Below are 23,868 nucleotides of genomic sequence, written 5' to 3'. Positions count from 1 at the left end.
TTCTGATTTTTCTCCTCTCAGATTAGTTCCCTGCCATTTCTAAGGAGTACTTTCATACTTTCAAGTAATGACCTATGGGTTAAGGCTGTGGGCTCCAGTGTCAGACCACCTGTGTTCATATCTTACTTTACCACTATCTGTGTTAGTTTGGACATTCTTTCTAACCTGTCTCTATGCCATATATAAAATAAGGCTAATGTTAATGCCTGCCACACAGGATGGCTCTGAGGATGAGTTGAGGCAGTAGGTTTCAAGCATTTTGTGTGCCCACAAACTAGGCACTCAAGTAAGGTAATTCTAACACTAAGAAGTTGGTGATGAGTGAAGAAGGTATAACAGTGGTAGTCATAATTGTAACTATTTAAAGTTAATATTCTCTTAGATATGCAGTCTATGTTGCTGCCGGCCTTATCTTTCCAAAATGCAAATCTGCTTAGGATCCTTTGATAAAACCCAAAAACTTTGGTAAGGCATAGAACATTCTGCACATGTGACCCCAAATTCTCATTCTACCATAGAATCCAACCACCCACATTACAATAGATGAACATGGACCAGCTCGTTTCCCAGCATTTCTGAGGTTTTGCTTCTACTAAACTTTGATGTATGCTATTTCTGCTCCCATTAATACTGTCCTTTGCTGCTGGGAGTTTCCACATTTCCTATAAGACCCAAAAATATGGCAACTTTCTTTGCCTTTCTCTCCCTGATAATCTCCCTGTGTTCCTATCACACTTTGCGTGTCTCACACAGCACTGTGCAGTAATCGTTGCATATATTGTCAACTTATACATCTGCTCTTACACCCATGAGCTGAATTCTCCTATTGTATTTGTTCTCTTACATAGAAAGGGCACATAGTAGGTGCTCATGATATAATGAGCACATGTGCCATGATGCTGTAAGTACTAAAAAATGTAGAAAGGCATGCCAACTTATTCTAGACCAGTTCATTAAATTCCAGTGGCCACATATTTAGCAGTGTTGTCAACATCCCCAGTACTTATGGGCTTTCACTACTTCAGCTCTGCTTTAATCCTTTCTAGTTTCTGTTTGGCACCAGGCACCTGCTAGGAACTTTAGCATAATACTAGGAAGATGCAGATTTTTTTTTTCCTGAAGGAATTTTAATTCCAGTACAAACTGTATATTAGCAGACACCATAACTATGGGGCTCTGGAGCCAAATTTGCAATCACCATTAAGAGAAAGAGCCAAAGGACTGTGCATGTCCTAGCAAAATATTCTAGAACTGAAATAACTATCTTTAACAGTACAAATGTCCTTTGAAAATGCTAAATGTTCCTTAAAATCACCAAGGTAAATATGTCTTCTCAAGATCTAACTTGTCATTGGAGCTACAGATGCCTCCTGTAGGAAAAGGATAAGATCACAGACCCTTAATCAGGCTAACTGCTACTGTCTTTATTGTATTTGAAAATACAGGCACTGTTTCAGGATGAAACCAATGTCTCTAATTGGTACTGAGAACAAGCGAAACCAGCAAGTTTCAGAAAACAGTTCTCACAACAATAAATTATTCAATAAGATTAACTGTATAAAATTGCCTGCACTTTTGTAGAATATACTGTACTTCTCAGAAAAATTCCACTGGAATATTAAATTCTGGAGATCAGTTTTGGGAAAATAACAGTGTAAACTGCTCCCATTCTGGTCACTTGTGCTCTGATTTAAAAGTGAAGGATTTAGTCAGTACTTTGAAATTATAAATCATTATCTGATAAACGAATGTGCATCAGCAAAGGCAGAGCACTTTCATCCCACTGATCTGAAGGATTACACACTGGCTTCCCTACAGACAGAGCAAAGAGCAGTCAATTTCCCCATGACCAAATTGCAACCACTATTGCTTTAGAATTTGAGACCTGCATCCCTTTAACCTCCTGCAGTGCCAGTAGTTCTCACTTATGTGCTTCCTGATGAATGCTACCTATATAATTACTGTAGAAAATAATTTAAGCTAAGCATCCCCTATGCATACAGTTGAGCTAAAATGAGTTAGAGGGATTCTGTATTTCAAACATTTTACTTGTGCTTTTTGAGGGTCCCTCTTAAGAAGACAGGGTTTATGGAGTGTATTGGTCCATTTTCTGCTGCTATAACAAAATATTTGAATTAGATGCTTCATAGCATGAAGAGGTTTACTTAATTCATGATTCTGATGGCTGGAAGATCCAAACACCATGGCCCTAGTGTTCTGGCAAAGATTCTCTGACTGTTTCACAACATAGCAGAGAAGCAGGAAACTTGCAGTGATTTCCAGCTCTTAAAGATCTTACCACCTCACTTCAGCCACACTGGGAACTACACACTTCCATCAAATGAACCTTCAAGAAACCATTGTCATACCGTAGCATGGTGCTTCCCACCTCATATCCTGTATCCACACACAAAGGAGGGATTTTCTACTAAAGTGTCTAATTTCTTTGCAGAACTAGAGGAGAGGTTTCCTCTTCCCCTTTGCTCTCAGTGTTCAGGGTGAGTCTCAGAAGATTTTGTGCATCTGAGGATCCTCCATGACCTCCAAAGCAAATTTGTCTTCCCAGTTGACAATCTTTGCACTTCTCCTTCAAGGTGTGGGGGACACTTGTACTTCCTTGGTTCCTGCATTACACAGGGGGAAGTGTTACTCCTCCTTTGAAAAGTTTTCCCCCTACTGCTACAGAAGCAGATCAGATTGGCTCTAGACAGAGAGTTTTATCTTTTCACTGGAGGCAGAGGGGCATGGGAAGTCCTATCCCCACATATCCCCTCCTTCTCATCCTCCTGTCTCGGAACACCATTCCCCTTTGAAATTTGGCCCCATCCCTCAATTGTTCTTACCTGGAAGGAAAGACCAGAGAAGGATTAGCATCCTACACTTTCAGTGTTGTTTTATTCTGAAAATATTTTAGATGATTTCTAATTTCATTAGATGAATTTGATGAACTAGCCGCACGAAGTTTTCCAATGAAAAGAATATTCTTTTCCAGGCAGTTGACCTTCAATCAGGTAAGCACAGCATTGTTAATGTCCTGTATAGCAGTGAATCTATGCTACCACATCCTGGGGTCAGAGTTTCAGTTTAGAAGGCAACATTTTTATGAAACTGTATAGCTGGACCTTCTGCTTTCACCTTTCACCTCACTTTTTTTCTTTTTTCTTTCTTTTTTTCTTTTCTTTCTTTCTTTTTTTTTTTTTTTTTGTACGAGGGGTTGAACTCAATGGCACTTTGTCACTGAGCCACATCCTCAGCCCTGTTTTCTATTTTATTTAGAGACAGGGTCTCACTGAGGTGTTTAGTGTCTCACTTTTGCTGAGGCTGGCTTCAAATTCTGATCCTTCTGCCTCAGCCTCCTGAGCCACTGGGTTTACAGGCATGTGTCACCATGCCTGGCTTCAATTCACCTTTTTTATTGTTCTAATTTACCTTGATTCATATTATTATTGTATTCTGACTCAGCATAACTGTTTCTTCTGCAGAGTTTATACATATATACACACACATATACAAACATATATCTGCATATATGTTTATGATAGTATCTGATGTGTTATTCTCCCATTTGCTCTAAGTAAACTATTGTATCTATGTTCAATGGTATAAAAATAGAACTTCTTAACAACAAGAACAAAAAATGAAAAAATGAAAAATAGAAATCACAAAACACTGTAAGTCCTCATGTTGGAGATGATAAGTATCTTCCCAACTCATTCTCTGTTGCTCTCACTCTCACCTCTCCCCCAGTGTGTGTGTTTTGGTGTGCATGTGTACCTATGTGGACATGAATCTTCCTTGTCCATGTACACAACTGTGTATACATTAAACATCTATGCACACATATTTTGCAAGAGATAGCAAACCTCTTTGTGGACCCTGTAATGCTCTCCTCTCTCTTATTTCTCCAGTGGGGAAGTCATCTTCCATCAGAACATCACTCTGAAATAATCCCTGCATGTATAATGTACACAAAAACTTCTTCTTGTGCCTGTCTAATGAGATGTGATGCCCAAAATTAGAGCTCAATGCCTTCCAATTATCCTATTGCATATAATTTTGTTAGACCACAAATAGATATTTTCTCCCTTTCCAATAGCAACCTAAGTGGTACATGGTAAACCACTTCAAAACAAATCTTAATAATTGCTAACTTTGCTGTCCATAATGTTAAAAACCTTCACTATTAAGAAAAAAAGAATGTCTGCACATTGAATTATTATTTTAACATCATTAATTTTTTAAAAAAATGATCTGCTTATTGTAAGTATCAAAATAGGTTCCCAATCCTTGGCACAGAAGAAAGTTGGAAGTTAGTTCTCCAAGAGCATAGCTTTTATGAAAGCTGGGAGAGAGCCCAGCATAGAGTAGAAAGGAAGCCTCAGGGCTTTGTCACATCAATTACTTTCACTTTATTTTGGGTCTCGAATTTTCTAATGTTGACCCTGCTTTGTAGTCAGGCAAATAATAGGTCAAAGCTCTTAAAAGCAGACAGCTGCACTGGACTTGATTCATCCTAATCAAAAATAACTGCTAACCTTGCCTATTAATCTCTTTGCCACCCTAGAAACGAGAGATTAGGGGAAGAATGAAGTCAAATCTAAAGTGTTCTGCTTTAGATAGTTAAGAGGATGATTGAATCAATAAATCCCAGGCTTTCAGGAAGCCCAGCTGATTCCAAATTTACTAGAGATAGGAAGAATGACAAACTAGCAAGAGTCTTGGGTGACCAGAACTTAGCCACTGAGCCATTGACTCAGCTCTCTTGTCACTCCTAAGAAGAGTCTAACTTTTACTTGATTCCACTTCATTATGATGTTTCATCCACAAGGATTATAAATCCTAATGAGAGTGTGATGAAACAAATTAGGAAACAGAATGGCCAAAGTTAAAGGAATCTGTCATTGGACAGCACATCCATGAGGAAACCAGGTTATCCATTTCCAAGGGCTCAGATTTCCACCCACTCTCACATTTCCAATAAAGTCTTCTCTTTTTAGCTTGACTGGCATTCCAGCTCCCTGAAGAACCTGTAGGCCTACAGAAATGCACACTGTAATAGGAGCAGATGTGGACACCATCTTATCATCCATATGGTCACTGTATCGGGCACCCTCCCCACCAGCTTTTTTCCACCCTTAAACGCCTGGCCCTCAGGCCAAGGCATTGCAGCCATTCCTCATATTATTTTCTTTAGTGATGTGAACATTCTTTCACATTAATTACTTTATTTGCTTCTCACAAATATACAATAAAGCAAAGCTGTTGTGCTAATTTCCATTTTATAAATGAAGCACCTATTTCCTAAAACATCAAATGTATGACAAAATAATATCTCAGGGATAGGGCTTCTGTAGTTTTGCACTTGGTCCAGTGCTTACTACACTACAGTAGAGCCCCCTGTGGGGTTCCATATGGACCGTGCAATGCTACAGTTTGGCTCTCTATGGAACCCCCTTTTGATCACACTTTCAGAGAAGAGTCTGGGATGGCAACAGGTATAGGAACATGACTACTTCTATGCTTCTATGTGTAGGAGAACATTGTCTACAACTGCACACCAGGTTCTACATGTACCATCTAACAGTCTCCACTTGGGTGCACGACAGAAGCAGGACCAGACCTGCTCTGTGGCCTCTCAAACCTCACCACATATTGCCCCAAAAATCAGTACCTCTGAGGACCTCTTAAGAATCCTTGCCTCTCTTGTCTTCCTCCTCACTATAAAGGAAGTTGCTCAGATGGTGTGATTTTTTTTCCCTTTATTTTGAGCTTGAGTGCCATGAAAAAAAAAAAATCAAGATGAAAAGTCTATACGTATGTTCAGGAAGACCATAAGTGGCTTCTCTGCACAGACCCCCTCACCCCACGCACACACTTTATATTTTTCTTAGCTGTTCTGTTTTAGTTAGCGCCAATATAGTGCTGCCCTCCCACATATCCCTTTAGGGTGAAATGCCTGCTCAGTATGCTTTGGAAAGGCAGTATATTTTAGGCAGCCTGATAAAAGACTCTAATAGCCCCAGATTAATGCATTCATTCCTAGCCAATTGACAGATTCATTACAGTGCTTAGGCTGAGGCTCCTCTCTGACGAATTTGCCCTGGGTAATGAGCCATTCAGCAGTTAGCAACCCTGCATTGCTGGTGACCTGCAGAAGGGGCAGTGAGATGAAGCTGAGCAGACATGGGTAAAGTATAAAAGAGTGGGAGAACTTCAGGTGTCTCCAGATGCTGGAGAGAAGTCATAAGAGCAAGGAAGTGTTTAAAACACACATCCGCCTCTGGGGCTGAGACTGAAAATCTGTGACTGAGATGGGGTGGGTATACTAAGGAATAGGACATGCACATGGCACCCCTAGACCATTTAAGGCTAAGAATGTGGTTCAGGGTAAGACATTGTGCTTCTTGGCTTTGAAAGTAAACCCAGATTGGGCAACTAAAAAGGGAGTGATATGTAGGAGAAACTTCCAAATAATTACAATCTATGCCTCTGACTAACATCTTTATGCAGAGATTTCCAAAGAAGGAAAATGAGACATAGAGTAATAGAAAGCTAGAAGGCATCCTGAAGATTAGCTAGCTAATCTGCAGGGTACGTTTTACATCCCAAGGGACATTCAGTGAGGTCTGGAGTCATTTTGGGTTGTCCATAATGTATATATGTATCTCATTTGGAGTGTGTGGAGGAAACAGGTACTACTGCTATTAAGCGGGCAAAGACCAGGGTTGTAGCAAAATATCCTACAACACACAGAACAGCCCTCATACCACAAAAGATTCATCTGGCCCCAAATGTCAAGTGCTTAGATGAAAACACTCAACTAGCTGAAATCCCTCCTTTTACAAATAAGAAATCTGATCCCAAGGAAAAGAGTTCGATTCCGAGTTACAGAGAGGAATGTGGAAGAGCTAAAGGTGACAGATGCCTGTATCTTTTCTCCCAAGACCATTTCCTTAGAACTGCTGGTCCTGAGTTTGCATTGTTCCTTGAAAAGGAGTTTCAGAAACGAAGTTGTTCCTTCTCCTCCCAGACTCTAGAGCACCCTTTCTAGTTTCCAGGAAGGAAAACACGGGCTGCCTTAATGAACTCATGCTAGTCTCCAAACACTTTGGTCTAGGCAGATCTCTTCCGGGGGTGGGGAGTAGCTTATTATCTTTATTATGCATTATAAGATGATGATATTGCTGATAAAAATAGAAATTGCCAGAGGAGCCAGCACCAGGCATTATGAGAGGCTGCATGTGCAATACTGTTGCAAACAGTTCCCCATGAGGATGAAGCAGAGACCCTTGCACATACACATAACTGTATCTCACAATTATTAAATATTGATTCATCTCAGCAGGGGCCTGTATCTGATTTAAAATGAAAGCAAGTGCATTAACTTGTGCTAATCTAATCTAGACCAATAGCAGTGCCCCCTTGGCTGTCTCCACCGACCCCAACTCACTGATTGACAGTGTAGATGGGAGCTGATTCCTTTGCCAACCATTTTGAGTCCAGGAATAAGCATGTTTGAGTTTATATCTGGAGTTCCCAAATATGTGAGATGTGAGTACTAGTGCTTAATAAAAAAGAAAGGAAGCCTACATGATGATGAATAGCAATTACAGGGAATTAGATTAGTATCAGTGTCTGGAGTAATCGTAAACATTTTCTGGTGCTGATGTTTGATAGCATTGGGAAGGGGAGGGGGAGTGGAGGACAATAGAAAAGAAGAGAGGCCAAAGATAAGACCAAATATGCAAGTCCATAGTGTGTGCTTAATAGAACTGAGATTTATTTTGCTATGTGTCTTTTTGTGCCTCTAGATAGATCACAAAAAAATACAGCCAGCCAGAAAAGAAATCGCCCAAAGGTAATTTAAAGGACAGCTTTTTAACCAATACTTCAGCTTGGAGACACCTGTCCTATGTTCCTTGAAGATGCCCAGCTCTGGGGAGGAGTATTAAAGTTGTTGATTTATCTTCAGTAGCACAGACCTATTTTTAATTTATTGCCCAGTGACAGGTATTTTGTTTGGCTTTTTTGTGTTTCTCAACATGACCTTCTCAGGAAAAGGAGAGCACCCCTTTGGCCATTTTTTTTTTTTTTGATGTCCTAGTGCCTTTGGAATAAACTGGACTTGCACTTCTCAAAAACAAGTGAATACTTTCTCTATAAAGCCTATTCTGTGTTAGGAAATAGGGATGCCCTATCCTCTGATTCACAGTAAATATCTGTGCTTGTGTACACATACAATCACAAACATAGACTCATGTGGCTTTTGGGCTGTGTATAAAAGTAACAGTTTAATCAGTCCAATCTCAATAGTGGTGCCATAGAAATCTTTCCCAGAAATATGTTTTTTTTAATACCATAGAGCCACAGGTTAAGACAATGAATATGATTCAATTCAGACATATAAATGAATAGTCAGTTTTGGTGACTATGCTCTTTGGAAGGAACACAATTTTATAGGCAATCCTTTACTCGTCTTCCTATTTCTACTATTTAATTGAACATTCCATGGTGACGCACAGAAAAGAGAGAAACACGTTATAGGTCCTGTCTTCTTGAATCTGATAGTCTAGTGGGGTGATTGGCAGACAGGTCAACTGTTATTAAGACAAATTAGTTATGACCCATCAGAGTGGTATGGATGAAAAACTTTGGGGGACAAAGAAGGGACAAATCAATTCTGGCCAACATAGTTCATGTATTCAGCAAGATGCAGTAAGCCCCTGTTGTGTTCTGGGTGTTATTGTAGGTGACAAAAATCAGAAAACAATAAATGATTTGGTTCTCCTGAAAGTTATATTCTAATGAGAAGAGTGCAAACACTAAACAAATGATTGAGAACTTCAGGGAGTGATGGGTGCCAGGAAGGTATTGGGATATGGTAGGGCTATTATAGAGAACATGGTCCTGAAAGATGTTCTTCCTGTTTCTACTATTTACATGGATGTTCCTATCTCTGTTCCACATCTTCAGTAATTAAACAAAACAAGCAAATCCACAAAAAACACAAACCAGATCATATTATTTTCCATTTGAAATCTTCCAATGGCATCTGATTGCACTTACCATAAAACTCAAAGTTTATAGCTTCATCTGTAATATGCTACAGAGCTAGTCCCTGAAGAACATCTCTGACTTGATTTTGGACTTTTTGCCCAGGGATCACTCACCTCCTTCATCTGCTTTCTATTCCTTGAAAGTAACAAGCTGATTTCTTTTTCAGGCCTTTGTAATTTCTGTTCATTTATATTTTAAGTGATATTTCCCCTGATCTTCATATAGTTTTTATTATTTAGCTCCCTTTTCAGATGTCACCTACCCAGTAGGGTAAGTGTTAAAAGTACATGAATTTATGAATGTGTAATTAAATTACTGAACTGTGTACTTAAAATGGTTAAGATTATAAACTTTATGTTATGTATAGTTTTACCACATTAAAATAAAAATAAAATTGTATATATAATATGTAAATGTATACATATATATGTGTGTATTTTTATATTTATTTATATATGTATGTGTGTATATTTTATATATATATATATATATATATATATATATATATATATATATATATATATATATATATAATAGATCCAGGATTGGAATCTGAGTCTAATTGTTACCAGAGCCTCAGTTCGTGGCTGGCTGATATTCCGAATAATTTTGAATGGGCTTTACTATAAATTAATTCATTCAGTTAGAGAAAAATGTAGAGAGATGGGTGTATTATTTGGTCAAAGAACAATTAGAAAACAGTGAATAAACCAAAGACTTTAAACTTTATTCTCTGGGTGGAGCGATCCAGCAAACATTTGAGCTTTCAAATCCATTCACTTATTCACTGCCAATTATTCAGCCAATATTTATTAAAAGCCTAGTGTGTAACATGGTGTGTTAGCTTTTACCAAAAAATGAGAAATATTTTAGACAAGCAGAGCTAAGAAGCAAGAATCTCCCAAGGCCTAAAAAAATCATGGTCCATGAAGTTGGCATTAGGTTGGGAAGGTGGCATAGTATGTTGTGCTAGGACAATCATGCTCTAGGGTGGCTATGGGATTTGTGCTAAATGTTAGAGGTGCATGAATGACGAAGCCTGGCTTTTGAAGTTTCATTCTGTGGACAACTATGAGTAATAAAACACGAAGGATCATAGGACAGCAGGAGGTCTCCAAGAAAGGAAGAAATGCTGCATGTAGAGATTTTTGATAACTGCAAATATAGAATACAGTTGTTCACCTGATGCATTAGGAAGAGATTTATTCCATAGTTGAAAATGTCAAGGGACGTGTGTTCTGAGTTTTTGTCAGGCATTTGTTCCCACATCTGCTTCCATATGGTTTTCTATAGTTGGACATATTCTCTATTGAGCAGCCAGGCTCTTTTGATCTGAAAAAAATAAATGAATATTATTCAGAAACACATGCCTTTTACAGCTCTCAGTAGTAAGGGTGGAGGCTGACATAAAACCCACATGACTGTATTTCTCATAGTAAACAGTCAGGGGGCCTCCATTCTTCTGTTCCCAGAAAGGAGAATCCCTTCCTGAGTGATGGTCATGGAGCAGATGGCCACATATCAAGATTCACTGACATCCTGATGGGCCCATTTTCACCTGCTGTGAGCTGGTGAGGGGGAAAGAAGAAGAATTGTCAAATTCCCAACTTGCCCTTTCGATGTAAAGTTCACTTGTAATTTTTCTTTCTTTCTTTTTTTTTTTTTTTTAAACTTCGCTTGCTAATGCATTTTGTTCTCCGGAGTGTGAGAGACCCAGCTTCCTTTCTAGCCTTTAATTAGTTTCTGGATGATGACATCTCCACCGAGAAGCAACTGGTTGCATCCCTCCAATCTCTGAGGGGGAGAAAAAAAAGAATCTAATAAAGACATTCAGTGTTTCTAGGTGATGTGTTTGACAAGCTTTGTATTAACAAGAAGTCATGTTGAAACTTTTTTCCTTTCCAATTGCACTCCCTCTCTCGTTCTAGCACTGTGACATTTCACAGGGGGATTAACAGAGCTGCTGCTCTCATGGAGAACTTGTAGCTTAACACAGGCAGGACGGTGTCTCTACCCTTCTTGCTAAAGGGGAAGAAGCTTCATCTTGATCTGTTCTCCAACCATAACCTTTATGAGGGATTTAGTGGCAATAAGAACTAAGAAGAAAAAAATCAGTTTAAGACCAGCTGCAAAGTAACCTTCGACAGCAGTGGTCCCTCCAGGACTTTAGGATTCAAGGTCAGATAATGAGATGCGTCTTCACTTGCTTATGATATTCCCAAAGATGATGGTCACATGGAATGTGGGTACAACTCAAACTTCCATTCTTGCATAAGCAATATCAGTACTGTAGTGCTGGAGAGAGGCAGAGGCACCCCCATGAGAGCTAACTACTTCCTGTTTCTGAATTCAGCCTTGCAGATATGTGAGGAGAAAGAGAAAAATCTGTGCAATAATTTGTACCATGCTGCAGTCAAGGGTGGGGGGGCTGGTGAGGACTTCACCACTTCCTTCCTACTGCAGTCAGCATAATTCCCCACCACATACAGTTTTATAGCTTGTGTCTGAGTGCATAACTACCAATGCTTTTAGCAATTAGGAATTAAAGTGTTGATGACGCAACATCAAGGCAGCAGAGAATATAAGTGAGCTTATCACTGTTGGCAGCCAATAGATTGACAGCCCAGACTTCTGCAATGCTGACAATAGAACACCTAGGGAAAGGATCTTTATCTCTACCTGCTTGTCCTCCATCTAACCTGAATGAAAAACCCTACAAGAAAGGAATACTTAGTATCTTGGCATCTCTTAGGGGTAGGAAGAGAATAACAGCAGAATAAATCATGTCCAGGCATCCAAGAGATTATGGTGATGTATACAATCATATTTACATATTTTTACTTGCATTATATCAAGATATATAAGTATGAAGTTCATCCTAGGGTTGGGCAGTGACAAAGACCATTGCAGAAAAACAATTTTTCCCTTCACAACATGGATTTCTGAAAAGAAATAGAACATCCAAAGGGCAGTTTAGCTAACATCTTCCTGAATTTGGAGAATAATGATCCTTATTGAAAATGATGTGGCACCACAGGAAGCACAGTCCCTAGAACTAAAGTTCCTCCAGCTGCTGCAGAAACTGCCAGAGGTGGACCCACAGAATTCTCTAAGCCTGCTGGGATCTTTTCCTATCCCTATGATGACCTTTTAATGCTTGAGAAGGATAGTAGTATATGATAACAATGACAGTCACATTGCATAGCATACCTGAACTGCTCAGCTGTCTCCTTTCTTTGGGAAGAGAAAGCCATAGTAAGATGCCAGATGCCAGATGCCAAGAGAGCAAAAGAAGCAGCTTAAAGAGGCTTTGAGTGCAGCTTCAAAGGCTATGGCAAGACTGTAGCTGCAGGGAACTTACAAGGACAGACAACTCCTGGTGAGGAGAAATTAGAAACATGAAGGATCAGAAATGTCTTGCCAGCCCCTAGTTCTCAGATGCATGTGAAGAAACCATACAGGTAGAGGATGTTGCTAGGAGGTAAATAGAAATCTTGGTCAGCAATTCACGAGTGGTTTTTACAGCAAACATGCTGTTTACCATTAATTGATTGAACTCTGCATTATCTCAATAACAATAGTATTCATGTTCAGAGTGATTAGCAGTCACTAAATGCCTTCAATTATACCTATGTATTTCATGAGATACCGAAATCCTTGTAGTAAGAGCTTGAGTCTGACATTGGTCACTTTCTACTTCAGTGGCTTTGAGCACATCATTAGCTATTTAAAGCTTCAGTTTTCTAGACTTAATGGAAGGATATATGGAAAGCATTTATTCCTTATTATGTGTTCAACAAATATTAGCTCTGTTCCATGAGGAATAATAAGAAAACCATAAAGATTTTTCTTAGTTTTTCCTCTTTCTCATAAAATCATTTAGTGAATCAGGGTAATTAATTCCCTTTCCAGCTCAGCATCATTTTAATTTTGGAGGGTTGGGTAAATTTGGGGGGATTTATTTTTTTAGGGATACCAGATTAGAGTCTGCAATGTATCTGACTGCCTGTATGATGGACCCAGGTTAGTTGTCCAACCCCTAGTTTCAGTCTTTTTCTTGCACAGTGTAAGGAGTTACTGTGAGGATTTGCAAGGAAGCAACAAATGTTGAACAGCCTGCAAAATGCTCCATATAGAAGGTGGTCAGTGATGGTCAGCATTAGCCTCTCAACCCCTTTTTCCTTCCTTTGTGAAGTGGTCCCAAAGGAGCTTGTCTGTTTGGAAATGGTGGTGAAAGGAAAGGAAGTGAATCACATGCATTCAACCCAGAAGCTAGAAAACAGCCAGTCCTGTCTGGATGGGCAGGTTCATATCATGATTAGCAGTAGTTCTCTTATGTTCCCACATGAAACAATTGATGAAGAGACACTTAGCTATTTCTTAGTTGGTGCCTAATATAACGGAGCACTTACGGTTACAGGTAGGTGCTGTGAAATTCAATTTACACTAATATGTCCAGAAGCAGGGAAGCATGGAGTGATGAATGAATGGTGTTTACTTTATTCTTCTATGTCTCCATCAGGAATGGCTAAACTAGGTCAGGGAGCAGAAAACTTCCTTCCACATTTCAGTTGATCCTGAAAGGAACAAATTTCAAACTTCAGAACCAGTGGTTTATGACTAATCCCGAATAAATCACTAGTTTTTCTCCTGGGGCTTCATGATTCTTTCCAGCAAACATGAATGGTTTTCATATGGAGGGAGAGGAAAGGGGGGGGGGGGGAGAGAGAGAGAGAGAGAGAGAGAGAGAGAGAGAGAGAGAGAGAGAGAGAATGAGATGTAACAAATGACAAGAGAGTTTCAGCAAAATAAATAACAATCTGCCTGAGGTTATGCCATTAAGGAGCTTTCTGAATTTCCAGGCTCTCATTTGGGATTCTGAATATCTGTAATCTGACCTTCCTCTCCTAGAAAAGGAAGCTAGCAAGCATTTATTTCTGGCAGGAAAGTGGGTCTCTGATGCTCATCTCAAACTGGGCCCCCTATCTTCCACTTACAGATATTGTTGATTTCAGAACCTTCAGTACATCAGCCATAGTGGTATGCTTACATGGACTCAGGAATGGTACCAATCCCAACTTTTAAACCAAAAAAACTTCCCACTGCACCCAAATTCTGTATTTCTCTTTATATTGGCCTTTAGCTGTACATATTTTTAGTAATACTAATATATCAAATTTGAAAAATACTTATGTTTAAAATGTGATATTTTGTATTTTTATCTGATTTACACACAGAACATCTATTTTGAGAATGAAAGAAAGACATTAATACTATTTTTATAATCAGAGAGTCAATTTTAAACTTATCTAATTTTAAAAAACTAGTGATTTGGGGGTCTTATACTTAGTTCTCTGACATGAACCTTAGAGCTCTCTGTATCAAAAAAGATGTCACTGACCAATAGAGTAGAGGAAGAATATTACAAGGGAAGGAGGAGGAGAGGAAAGAAAAACACAGAGGAATTAAATCTACTAAATCATGTTATATTCACATACAAATACACAATGAACTTGCTTAGGTATGTAATTATAATGCACTAATTAAAAAAAATAATGGGAGGGTTATCAGTAGGGTAGAGCAAACAGATCAGGAAGAGGGAGGAAGGGAGAGAAAGGTAAGGTATTAGAGAATGAGATTGATCAAATTATGCTACGTTCATGAACAAATACGTCATAAGGAATCCCACTATATATAATATATATCATATGATATATATTATATATATATATATATAATCCCACTATATATATGATAATAATACATCAATAGAGAAAAAGACCTCACAGATCTCACAGTACTGGAAAATGCATTGTACCTGCCATGATGTCATAATGACCTGGTATGGTGTCAGGATGACCTGCAGTGGTGTCATAATAACCTGCCATGATGTCAAAAGGAACTGCTGTGATGTAATAATGGCATGTTATGCTATCATAATGCCCTTATGTGGTGTAATAATGGCATGCCATGGTGTCATGATGACCTGCTGTACTGTCATAATGACCTACTATGCTGTCATAGTGACCTGTCATGAGGTCCTAGTGACCTTCTGTTGTGTCATAACAACCTCCCATGATGTCAAAATGACAAGTTCTTTTATAAGAAGGAAGGATGAGAGAGAGGATGGGAAAGAGAAAGGAAAAGAAGGAAAGAACAAATGAATGACTCGTATTCTTTTTTCTCAAAATATTTCAAATAAAAAATTCTATTAGTCAGTTTAATCAGTGATTTGTCTGTTATCTTAGAGACACAACAACCACAGATTGAAGCTGTCCAGAGGGCCACCCTTCTATAGTTCAGCAAACAGGGAAGGGTGATGAATGAAGGATATGCTAGGGATGGAATAAAGAGGAGGATGAGCTATGTATGCAATATGAAAAGTTCTAAAAAAAACTGATGGAACCTCCCATCTATTTTTGTGGCAGAGAATAATACCATATAGATAGCATTGAGGAAGGCTCTTTATGGTGAATATCCTACAGACACACAGATGTTCCCATGGAGATGTGAAAGGAATAGTACCAGTGTGTAGGTGGATGCATTCAGCTTATGTGTATTTTACTGGACAAATCTCTGCATAAAGAGCACTTAGCTGGTATCATCCATAACCTGCATTGACTTCCCACTTTCAATCCCAATTGGCTGAGTACATTACTAAAATTCCACTAATCTTTAATTTCTTCATCTGTCATTTAATTTTTTATCACTTATACAATCCCTTTCTTAAAAAAAGCCATGGAACTGTGTATACCTGTATTCCCTTGATTAAGTTTCTAGATCCCTCTGAGTATTGAAAAGTGCATCCCCATTTACCTGGGACATTTTTGGCTTCACTATTGAAATTCCTGTGTCCCAAGAAACTTATCAAATTCAGGTAAACCAGGGAAGTCGGTTACTTGATAGTATCTACTCATTGTGTTAATTCAAAGAAAAATTAAAGATAACATATCTAAAGCACCTGGTGCACCTTTCATAAAAGGTAATTATCAACATTATTATATACACTGAGAGTCCCTGTATGCTACTTAAACATCAGGATATTGGGTAGTCAAATGTTTCTTAAATGAATGAATGTGTATTGCATGTATTCACATTCCATACAACCTTGTCAGTACACATTCATTCATTTAAAAAAACATTTGAAAAACACACACTGTGCCAGGCTTAATTGGATGCGCCAAACAGTTCCATGAGCAGGACAGCCAATGGAATGTATGTTCTATTTAGGAGAAGCCAACAGTTAGGCAGCAAGCAATCCAATATGGGAACTCTGTCTTCAAAAAGGTAGCCCAGGGAGTCTACTTTGAGGAGATACAACTTAAGGAATAATATTGAGTGAAACCAGGAGAAGAACAAAGAAGACAGGAACTTGCAGGTCCAGGGAGGGCTTGAGGTTCTTGAGGATGAAAGGAGGCTAGCAGAGCAGGAAGACAGTCACTGGGAGTGAAGCTGGATCCAGTTCATGATGGGCATTCATGGCCAAGGATGAAGTGTTTCTTTATGCCTGTGGCAAACTTATCTCTTGAATAAGAATGGATGGGAGAAGGAAAATCCCATTCAAATGTATTTTGCCACATCCAAAGCCCATTCCTAAACAACTCCAATTTGCTGTGGACTTTGGCAGGGTACACAGCAGCCCATATGAAAAGACAGATTAGTCTACAGACCTGCACATACTTAGCTGCATCTTTAAGAGTACTCCTGTGTGCTTGGTATACATTTTGTGCCAGGTTTTGACATAGGCCTGAGTGTATCTGTGTGAGGTTTATAGACCAGGAAGGTCAAGAGCACTCCAGATTTTTCTTTTTAATTCTGTAATGAAAAACGTCCCTAGGCATTAGCAGCAAAACAGCTCACACTGTGAAAACTGTCCTGAGTAGATGTGGGCATCTCAGGTCTTCACTACTGAACAGAAGCAGAAGTGCTACTGGCAGCAATGGAGGACATCTGGAATGCATAGATCTGCATGTGTCATGCAGAGTAACCTGGTCCAAGCAGTTTATGTGCATTCTCAGCCCCACAGGACCACACAGTGCTTAATAAAGCATCTTAATTTGGATTTAATAGGATATCTACTGTGTGCTAAAAACAGCAAATTGCTATTTATTAATGATATAATTATTAAAATTCAACACCTGGGCAGTAAAGGCTAACCCAAGAATTAGCTGTTCTTTAGAATACTGTTTTAATATTTATTTAATGATTTATATGTTTGAATTAAAATTTAAGAATAGATTAAACCTTTACATGATGTATTAAATGTGGTAGTGTATCCAAAGAGTATTTGGCTTCTTTCATACTAAATATGTGCTGAACACTTCTTCTCTTTTTGTTTCTAGAATTGGTATGTCTTTTAGATTCAGACCTCAAAAGCCAACAGACATCAAATACATGCATATGAAAAAACACAAAATCAAAACAATGACCTTTTCAAAGGACCCATCAACTCTTCCAAGATCTAATTTGTGACTCTGGTTCTCTCCCCACTGCAGTTTACTTTTCAATTGATTCTCAGCTGGGAACTTGCCCTAGACTTTTGATTATATGACTCTAACTACTAATAGGATATTTTTGGTGTGATGTCCCTCATCAGCTTACCATCAGATGGTAAATGTTTAATATTTAAAACAGAATTAATCAAACTAATGTGCTCCCCCAAAGTGGCTTATAACCTCCAGGGATCTGATAGTGCATTCATCTACCTGCTGTTGAACAAAATGTTGTTCACTGGACTCAGTATCCCTACTCCCTGATTCCAGGCCATCATTAGCACCATGTGTTTTCCCTGGCATTGCTCTCAAATCTATCCTTTTCTTTCCAACTTTACAGAGCCACCAGTTTAATCTAGGCTTTGAACATCACTCATATGAATAGATTTTCTGACTCCAGTTTCTCTCTGTCTCACTCTATCTGACACATGGTTAACAGATTCTTCTTCCTAAAATAAATTTTTTAAAATCATGACATTCCCTTAACAGAAATTAAAATACTTGCTATAACCTATAGGATGGAGTTAAAATCCAAGATCTAGCCCTTCAGGCTGTTCTACAATCTGGCTCCATTTTAGTTCATTGATCTTGTATCCCATTTTTCATTGATTCTTATAAAATTTATTGACTGTCTATTCTACCTTGACACTGTAAGTGTGCATTTGCCAACCACATATGATATTAAAACTCACTTATTGAACACTCACATTGCCAGGAAATGCTGTGAGTGACTTTAATAAACTCACTTCTTAAATCCTCAAACAACCTTCTGAGCTTCATACTTCTATGGAATAATTAGCTCCATTTCTTAGATGAGCAAAGCAAGGAAGAGAGAGTAGAAATTCTTTGGCCGAGAATACCTAGTTGGAACCTAGAAGAGTCTGCATCTCAACCTCTACTCTATATTGCCTCTGGCAGGAAGTAGACTTTGTATCTTCAGGCACATCATGGTTTTCAATCTTCTCATGTGTGCCAATGTTCCAGTTTGAAACAGCTACACTTTTATCTGCCTAGATGATTATTTCTTACTGTGGATATTCAAAACAGACACTAATCTGCTAATCCAAGGTGAAGCCATCTCTGACACTCCTACTCACTGTGATCTTTCCTCCTGCTAGCTCAGAGCATTTCATGTTTGCATCATTCAGTTCAAATTCAAGCACACACAATTTTCTGATATTTTGCTTTGTTGTTTAACTCTCTGATACACTGCAAGTTCAAGGAAGACCAAGCAAACTGGTATATTTCTGCATGTCATTCATGTATGTAGCACAGGACTGTGTATGTAGTATGCATTTACAAATGTTCCTTGAATGATGTTAAGCTCAGTCTCCAAAGGAAGCTTTTCCATTAGTGATTATACCTGGCCACAAAATTATGCCTGGCTATTAGCACTTAGTAACAGTGTTGTCTTTATGTTTACTCTTTTATCAGAATGTCTTTCCTCCTCCCCCCTCCTCAGACTTGATTAGCTTTTACTTATCTCCTAAGGCTTAATGTAGTTCTCATATTTCCAAGAAGTCTCCCATGACATGGATTTCCAGTTGGTCATAGGTTGTCTTTTGTATTTCCATAACATCTGATTTATTCTTCTCTGTCACATGTCTACTGAAGTTTTTGACTTCAGTATCTGGTTTTACTTCTCTAGACTGTGAACTTCTGGAGGACAAGGATTGTATCTTACTTAGTTTATGTTCCTACTGCTTAGCACAATGCAGGTATATAGAAAATGATCCATGAATATTGACAAATGAATGAATGAATGAAAACAAAGAAATACTAATATGTTTTTAACAGACTGCATGATGAGAAGTAAGATACAGAATGTATCCATGGAAACAATATAAAAATATCAGTAGTTCTATTTCACAATTAGCCAAAAGCTTCCTTATCAGCATGAAATAGTTAAAACCATAGTATATATCTGTAAATCCAACTTAATTTTTTGACGGGGAGGGATGCTGAAGATTGAACCCAGGGCATTGCTCATGCCACCCAAGTGTTTGACCACTGATCTGAACTCACAGCTCCCACTTTAATTTTGAAATCTTACAGTGTACTAGAAGTTGCCACCTAGAAAATTATACTTCCAATTCACTAACATCCTGTGCACTATGCCAGTTAATTCTGGTGATTGGGATTGTATCTCTGGCAAGCCAGCTTAGCTCTATTCCACAAATGGTTTGCCTTCAAATCATGCAGGGGCCATTTACTTCCTCACTCTCTATTCTTAGTCAGGATTGAAAGGGTGGCAAGCATTTCTCCAGCGTCTACTTCATGAGTTGGATATTTTCCAATTGCTAGTGAGGGGGAGACAAATCTAGAAGATATTTCCAAGCATGAGGTGTGATCGTCTCAATTAATATACTTACTGTGCTGACAGCTCTGGCCCAAACCACCTTCTATCCTACTTGGGGACTGTCCATTGTTCTCTAGTGTATGATTAGCAGATTAGCTATCATGTAAGAAGCCAGGAAAATGAACTCCCAGTAAGCCCTTCCAAAGCAAGAGTAATTCATTACCCAGCCTGATTTCCACTTAAAATGTACTTTAAGCACACTTCCAACTACAAACCCTAAATCATCCTGTGTTCACAAAGTCCATCATTTTTTATTTTATTGCATGGCGTTGGCGTGACATAATCCCTTGCAGAGCATCTCGGAGTGCTTTACAGATCAATAAATTACTTACCTGCACAGTTGAAGCAATGTCTGCAAGGCCAGGGCTGACATTCTGAAGGCAGCCTGTCCTCCAGGAAGCAAGTAAGGCTGTGTAAGTGCCAAGAATGGGCAGAAACAGAGACCAGAAAAATGTCTGAGCAGGGGGAATAATGCATGAGAAGGGAATGCTCCAGATAAAGCTCTGTGAATAAAATACATCAGGTTTTTTGTTTTCTGCAAGATCAGTTTAAATTATTCTAGAACTAAAAGAATTTAGAAATTTTGGGCTGGGGTTGTGGCTTAATGGTAGAGCACTTGCCTAGCCCTAGCATGTGTGAGGCCCTGGTTTGATCCTTAGTACCACATATAAATAAATATAAGAAAAAGAACCATTTACAACTAAAAAAATAAAAATAAAGAATTTAGAAATCTGTAACTGTCAGAAAATCAGAAATACAACACTCAGTCATTAACTCATCAATTTTCTGTCTTAGAAGGTCCAATTGAGCTTTTAAAATGATATAATCATAAATTACAATATTACATCTTTTAAGAGACCCATTTTGAAAAGAGTCTATCTCCAACCCTCACCACATCCATTTTTCATTAATTTCTCTTCCACCAAGTATCTGTGAAAGTTCAAGCACATCTTTGTGCATACACATGCATACACTCCTGTGTACACATTATATATGCACACACACACACATGCACACTGTCTGTATCTGAAGCTAGTTGTGGAACTTAAGTCTAATACTAATTAATCAGGGCTTACCCTATGCAAAATACCCTATTCAAGACAGCAGAAAATTAAGCAATGAATAAAACCTTTATTTAACATTTTCTATTTAGATAATTTATCGTATAGAAAGAAGGGTGAGACAAATGTAACATAAGGAAGTTTATTTTGAATGCCATAAGGAAGATACTTCAATGCTATGGAATCCCTAGATGCCCTGGAAGGTTATATGGAAGGGGTAGTAGTTCAATCAGGACTTGAATAATTTTAATACATGTAGTCAGAGAGAAGCATGTTAATGCTCACATGCAAGGCAAGGGACAAGAAGACCAAAGTGAACCACATGCTGTGAACCATGAGAACTCTCATTTGGGTATAGGACATAAACAGAAGGAAATGATGGAGGAGGGACAGAAAGAGCACTGAGAGAACTTATTTTTGCAATATCCCATTTTATGATTGGCAAAGTTCTAACATAAGTAGAAATGGGTAAGTAATGTTTCAACTAGAGCTGAGACCACCATTGGGGTTTCCAGAGCAAACTGATTTTATTAAGTGTGTAGTTTTGAAACAAGAAATAAAGTCATCATGGAGCTTCCCTGAGTTCTCCAGTGAATCATGTTGTCTACTGGGAATGCCATATGCCATGGAATTGCTGAGAGTGGTGACAATGAGGAATATTGATTCAAGGAAAGAATATAACACAAGGAAACATAAGAGCATTTGATGGAAAGGTCACTTAATTGGTCCAGAACTAAAGTGTCAATCCTGTGTTGGTATGACTGAAATAAAGTGTGATAATGATCCATCTCTGAGTCTTTTAGGAATATGAAGCAGGTTGGGAAATTTGTTCCCTTGAGTAGCCATTATAATTCAATCCTATAAATATTTGTAAAGCTTTTACTGTGAATACAACAGGAGGAAGACATGGTTCAGACCATCAGAAAACTCATGGTCTACTTGATGCTAAGCAAATATCTAGAACAGTGGTAAAAGTGTCTACAAGTGGCATTTGGGGACTCAATAAATGGAATTCTTAATTTACTTGACTTATAAACTATTTCACACATTTAGACAAATGAGCAGTCACATGGAGAACCAAATATCACATTGACTAGGAGTAAAGCTGATCCTGCACAAGGCTCAGAAGTGTAGCAGAAAATGAACTTCTAAGAAAGGGCCTCAGAATGAGACCAACATACACAGACAATGGCTAGTACTTACCCTGTTCCTGTGGACTGCTGCTTCCTAATACAAAGAGTAGGAGTAGCACAATAGCCTGACTCCAAAACAAAAGACCAAGAAAGTAAGAGCCCTGTTTCCAGCTTCATTCATTCGGATGAAATTTTCTTCTCTTTGGGAAGATTAATTTAGGGGAGAGAGAGAGATACTAAGCAAGTTTGTTAACAGCAATGATATCTTTGATTCTTCATTGAGGGTTTATGAAGTTTAATAGGAGAGTGGGCAAAGAAACAACATTAAATTTGAGTTGTTAAGGAGGTCAAAGATGTGTAGAGGTAGTGATGGCTGTGACAAAGAGAGTGACATTTGAATTGGACCATAAAGTATTACTGGGAGTTGTCCAGGAAGGCTGTGAGAAATGCCATAGATACACATGCATGAGGATCAGAAAGGATGTGATGTATTGGGGGTCAGCAAATGAGTAAGAAAAGGTGGAACCACTAGAAATGATAATGGAAATATATGTTGAAACTTGGTTCTGAACAGCTAAGTTTGCTTGGGTAAGGGGCCTGTTTATGATCAGGTAGGCAATGGAGCAATTCAAGCTATTTAGGCAGAGATGTGTTATGATCAGAATTGCATTATGTTAAGACATCTCTGAATGCAGTGAGACAAATGGCTCTTGGATATGTGTTGGAGATGGGTGGGGGTGAGAGTGAGACGGGAAGGTGTAGGCTAGAAAAGTAGTTATTGCAGTATTACAGTGGAATTTATTCTCATTTGGACTCTGACTTTATGTTTAAATAGGAAGAAATGGAAGTTAAATTCAAGGTAAGCCATTTTTCATGTTTAAGATCATTCCTCTAATTGCTTGGCATTACAACTACAGTCCATATGTTTCAGTTTGGGGAATATTCTATCAAGTGTCATTTTAAGACAACAAGAAATGTGTCAGCTGGATTTTTATTTTTCTTCTACCTGTTTTGTCTCCACAGTGTCCCCCAAAATTGTAGAGATTTCTTCAGATATCTCCATTAATGAAGGAAACAATATCAGCCTCACCTGTATAGCCACAGGTAGACCGGAGCCTACAGTTACCTGGAGACACATCTCCCCCAAAGGTAAGAGGAGCAGTTTGGTGCATTGTATCTTGAGAGGAAATGGGAGACTTGTTGGATATGGACAGGAGGTTATGGTGCTAGATACTGAGTGCAAAGGTGTCAGTTTCTGGTACCCAGCTAATAATGCACTCTTGGCTCTGCAGAGGATATTGGTCTGCAAGGCAGCCATGTCCTTCAAGATTTTAGAAATCATACTTGAGTAATCTCCGGGCCCCTGGGAAATTGATTCCAGTTGTCTGTGGCTGAAATAGTGGTTCAGATGTCCTGGGTTAAATTTATATGTCAAGTTTGATGATGGAAAGATTTGCTTTGGTGGCATTATTCTTTCAGCTAGTTGCTTTAAGAGAAAGGAAAACATGAACACATAATGATAGATGAGAGGTTTAAATGGCCACATTCCTAAAAGGAAAATCTGCTTGTTTGTGTCTCTTCAGAATTGCCAAAAATCTGGTCATTAGTTGTTTTTGTGGTTTTGTTGTTCCTTTACTCTGACTGATCCTAGACAACAAATATAACTTAATATGTGGCTAAATTACAAAATTCATTTTATCTCAATGTTTAGATAAGTAAGCTAATTTTTCTCTGGGAGCAAGGAATATAAAAGCATTTCACTAAAT

General features: G+C 38.5%; 1 protein-coding gene across 4 annotated transcripts in view; it reads left to right on the top strand.

Moving 5' to 3' along the window:
* The window catches only part of NTM (neurotrimin), a 411,195-nt gene that overhangs the window by 265,437 nt on the left and 121,890 nt on the right, over positions 1 to 23,868 (top strand). For all 4 annotated transcript variants that reach the window (XM_081279775.1, XM_081279773.1, XM_081279772.1 and 1 more), the window contains exon 3: positions 23,126 to 23,251. In XM_081279775.1, the coding sequence (XP_081135901.1) occupies positions 23,126 to 23,251 (126 nt within the window). The remainder of the gene's footprint in view (positions 1 to 23,125; positions 23,252 to 23,868) is intronic.

Source organism: Spermophilus citellus, assembly GCF_964194105.1.
Source record: "Spermophilus citellus genome assembly, chromosome: 2".
In the NCBI taxonomy this organism is placed as follows: Eukaryota; Metazoa; Chordata; class Mammalia; order Rodentia; family Sciuridae; genus Spermophilus; species Spermophilus citellus.
Note: the sequence above shows the minus strand (reverse complement) of the source record. Positions and strands in the feature narration are given on the sequence as shown.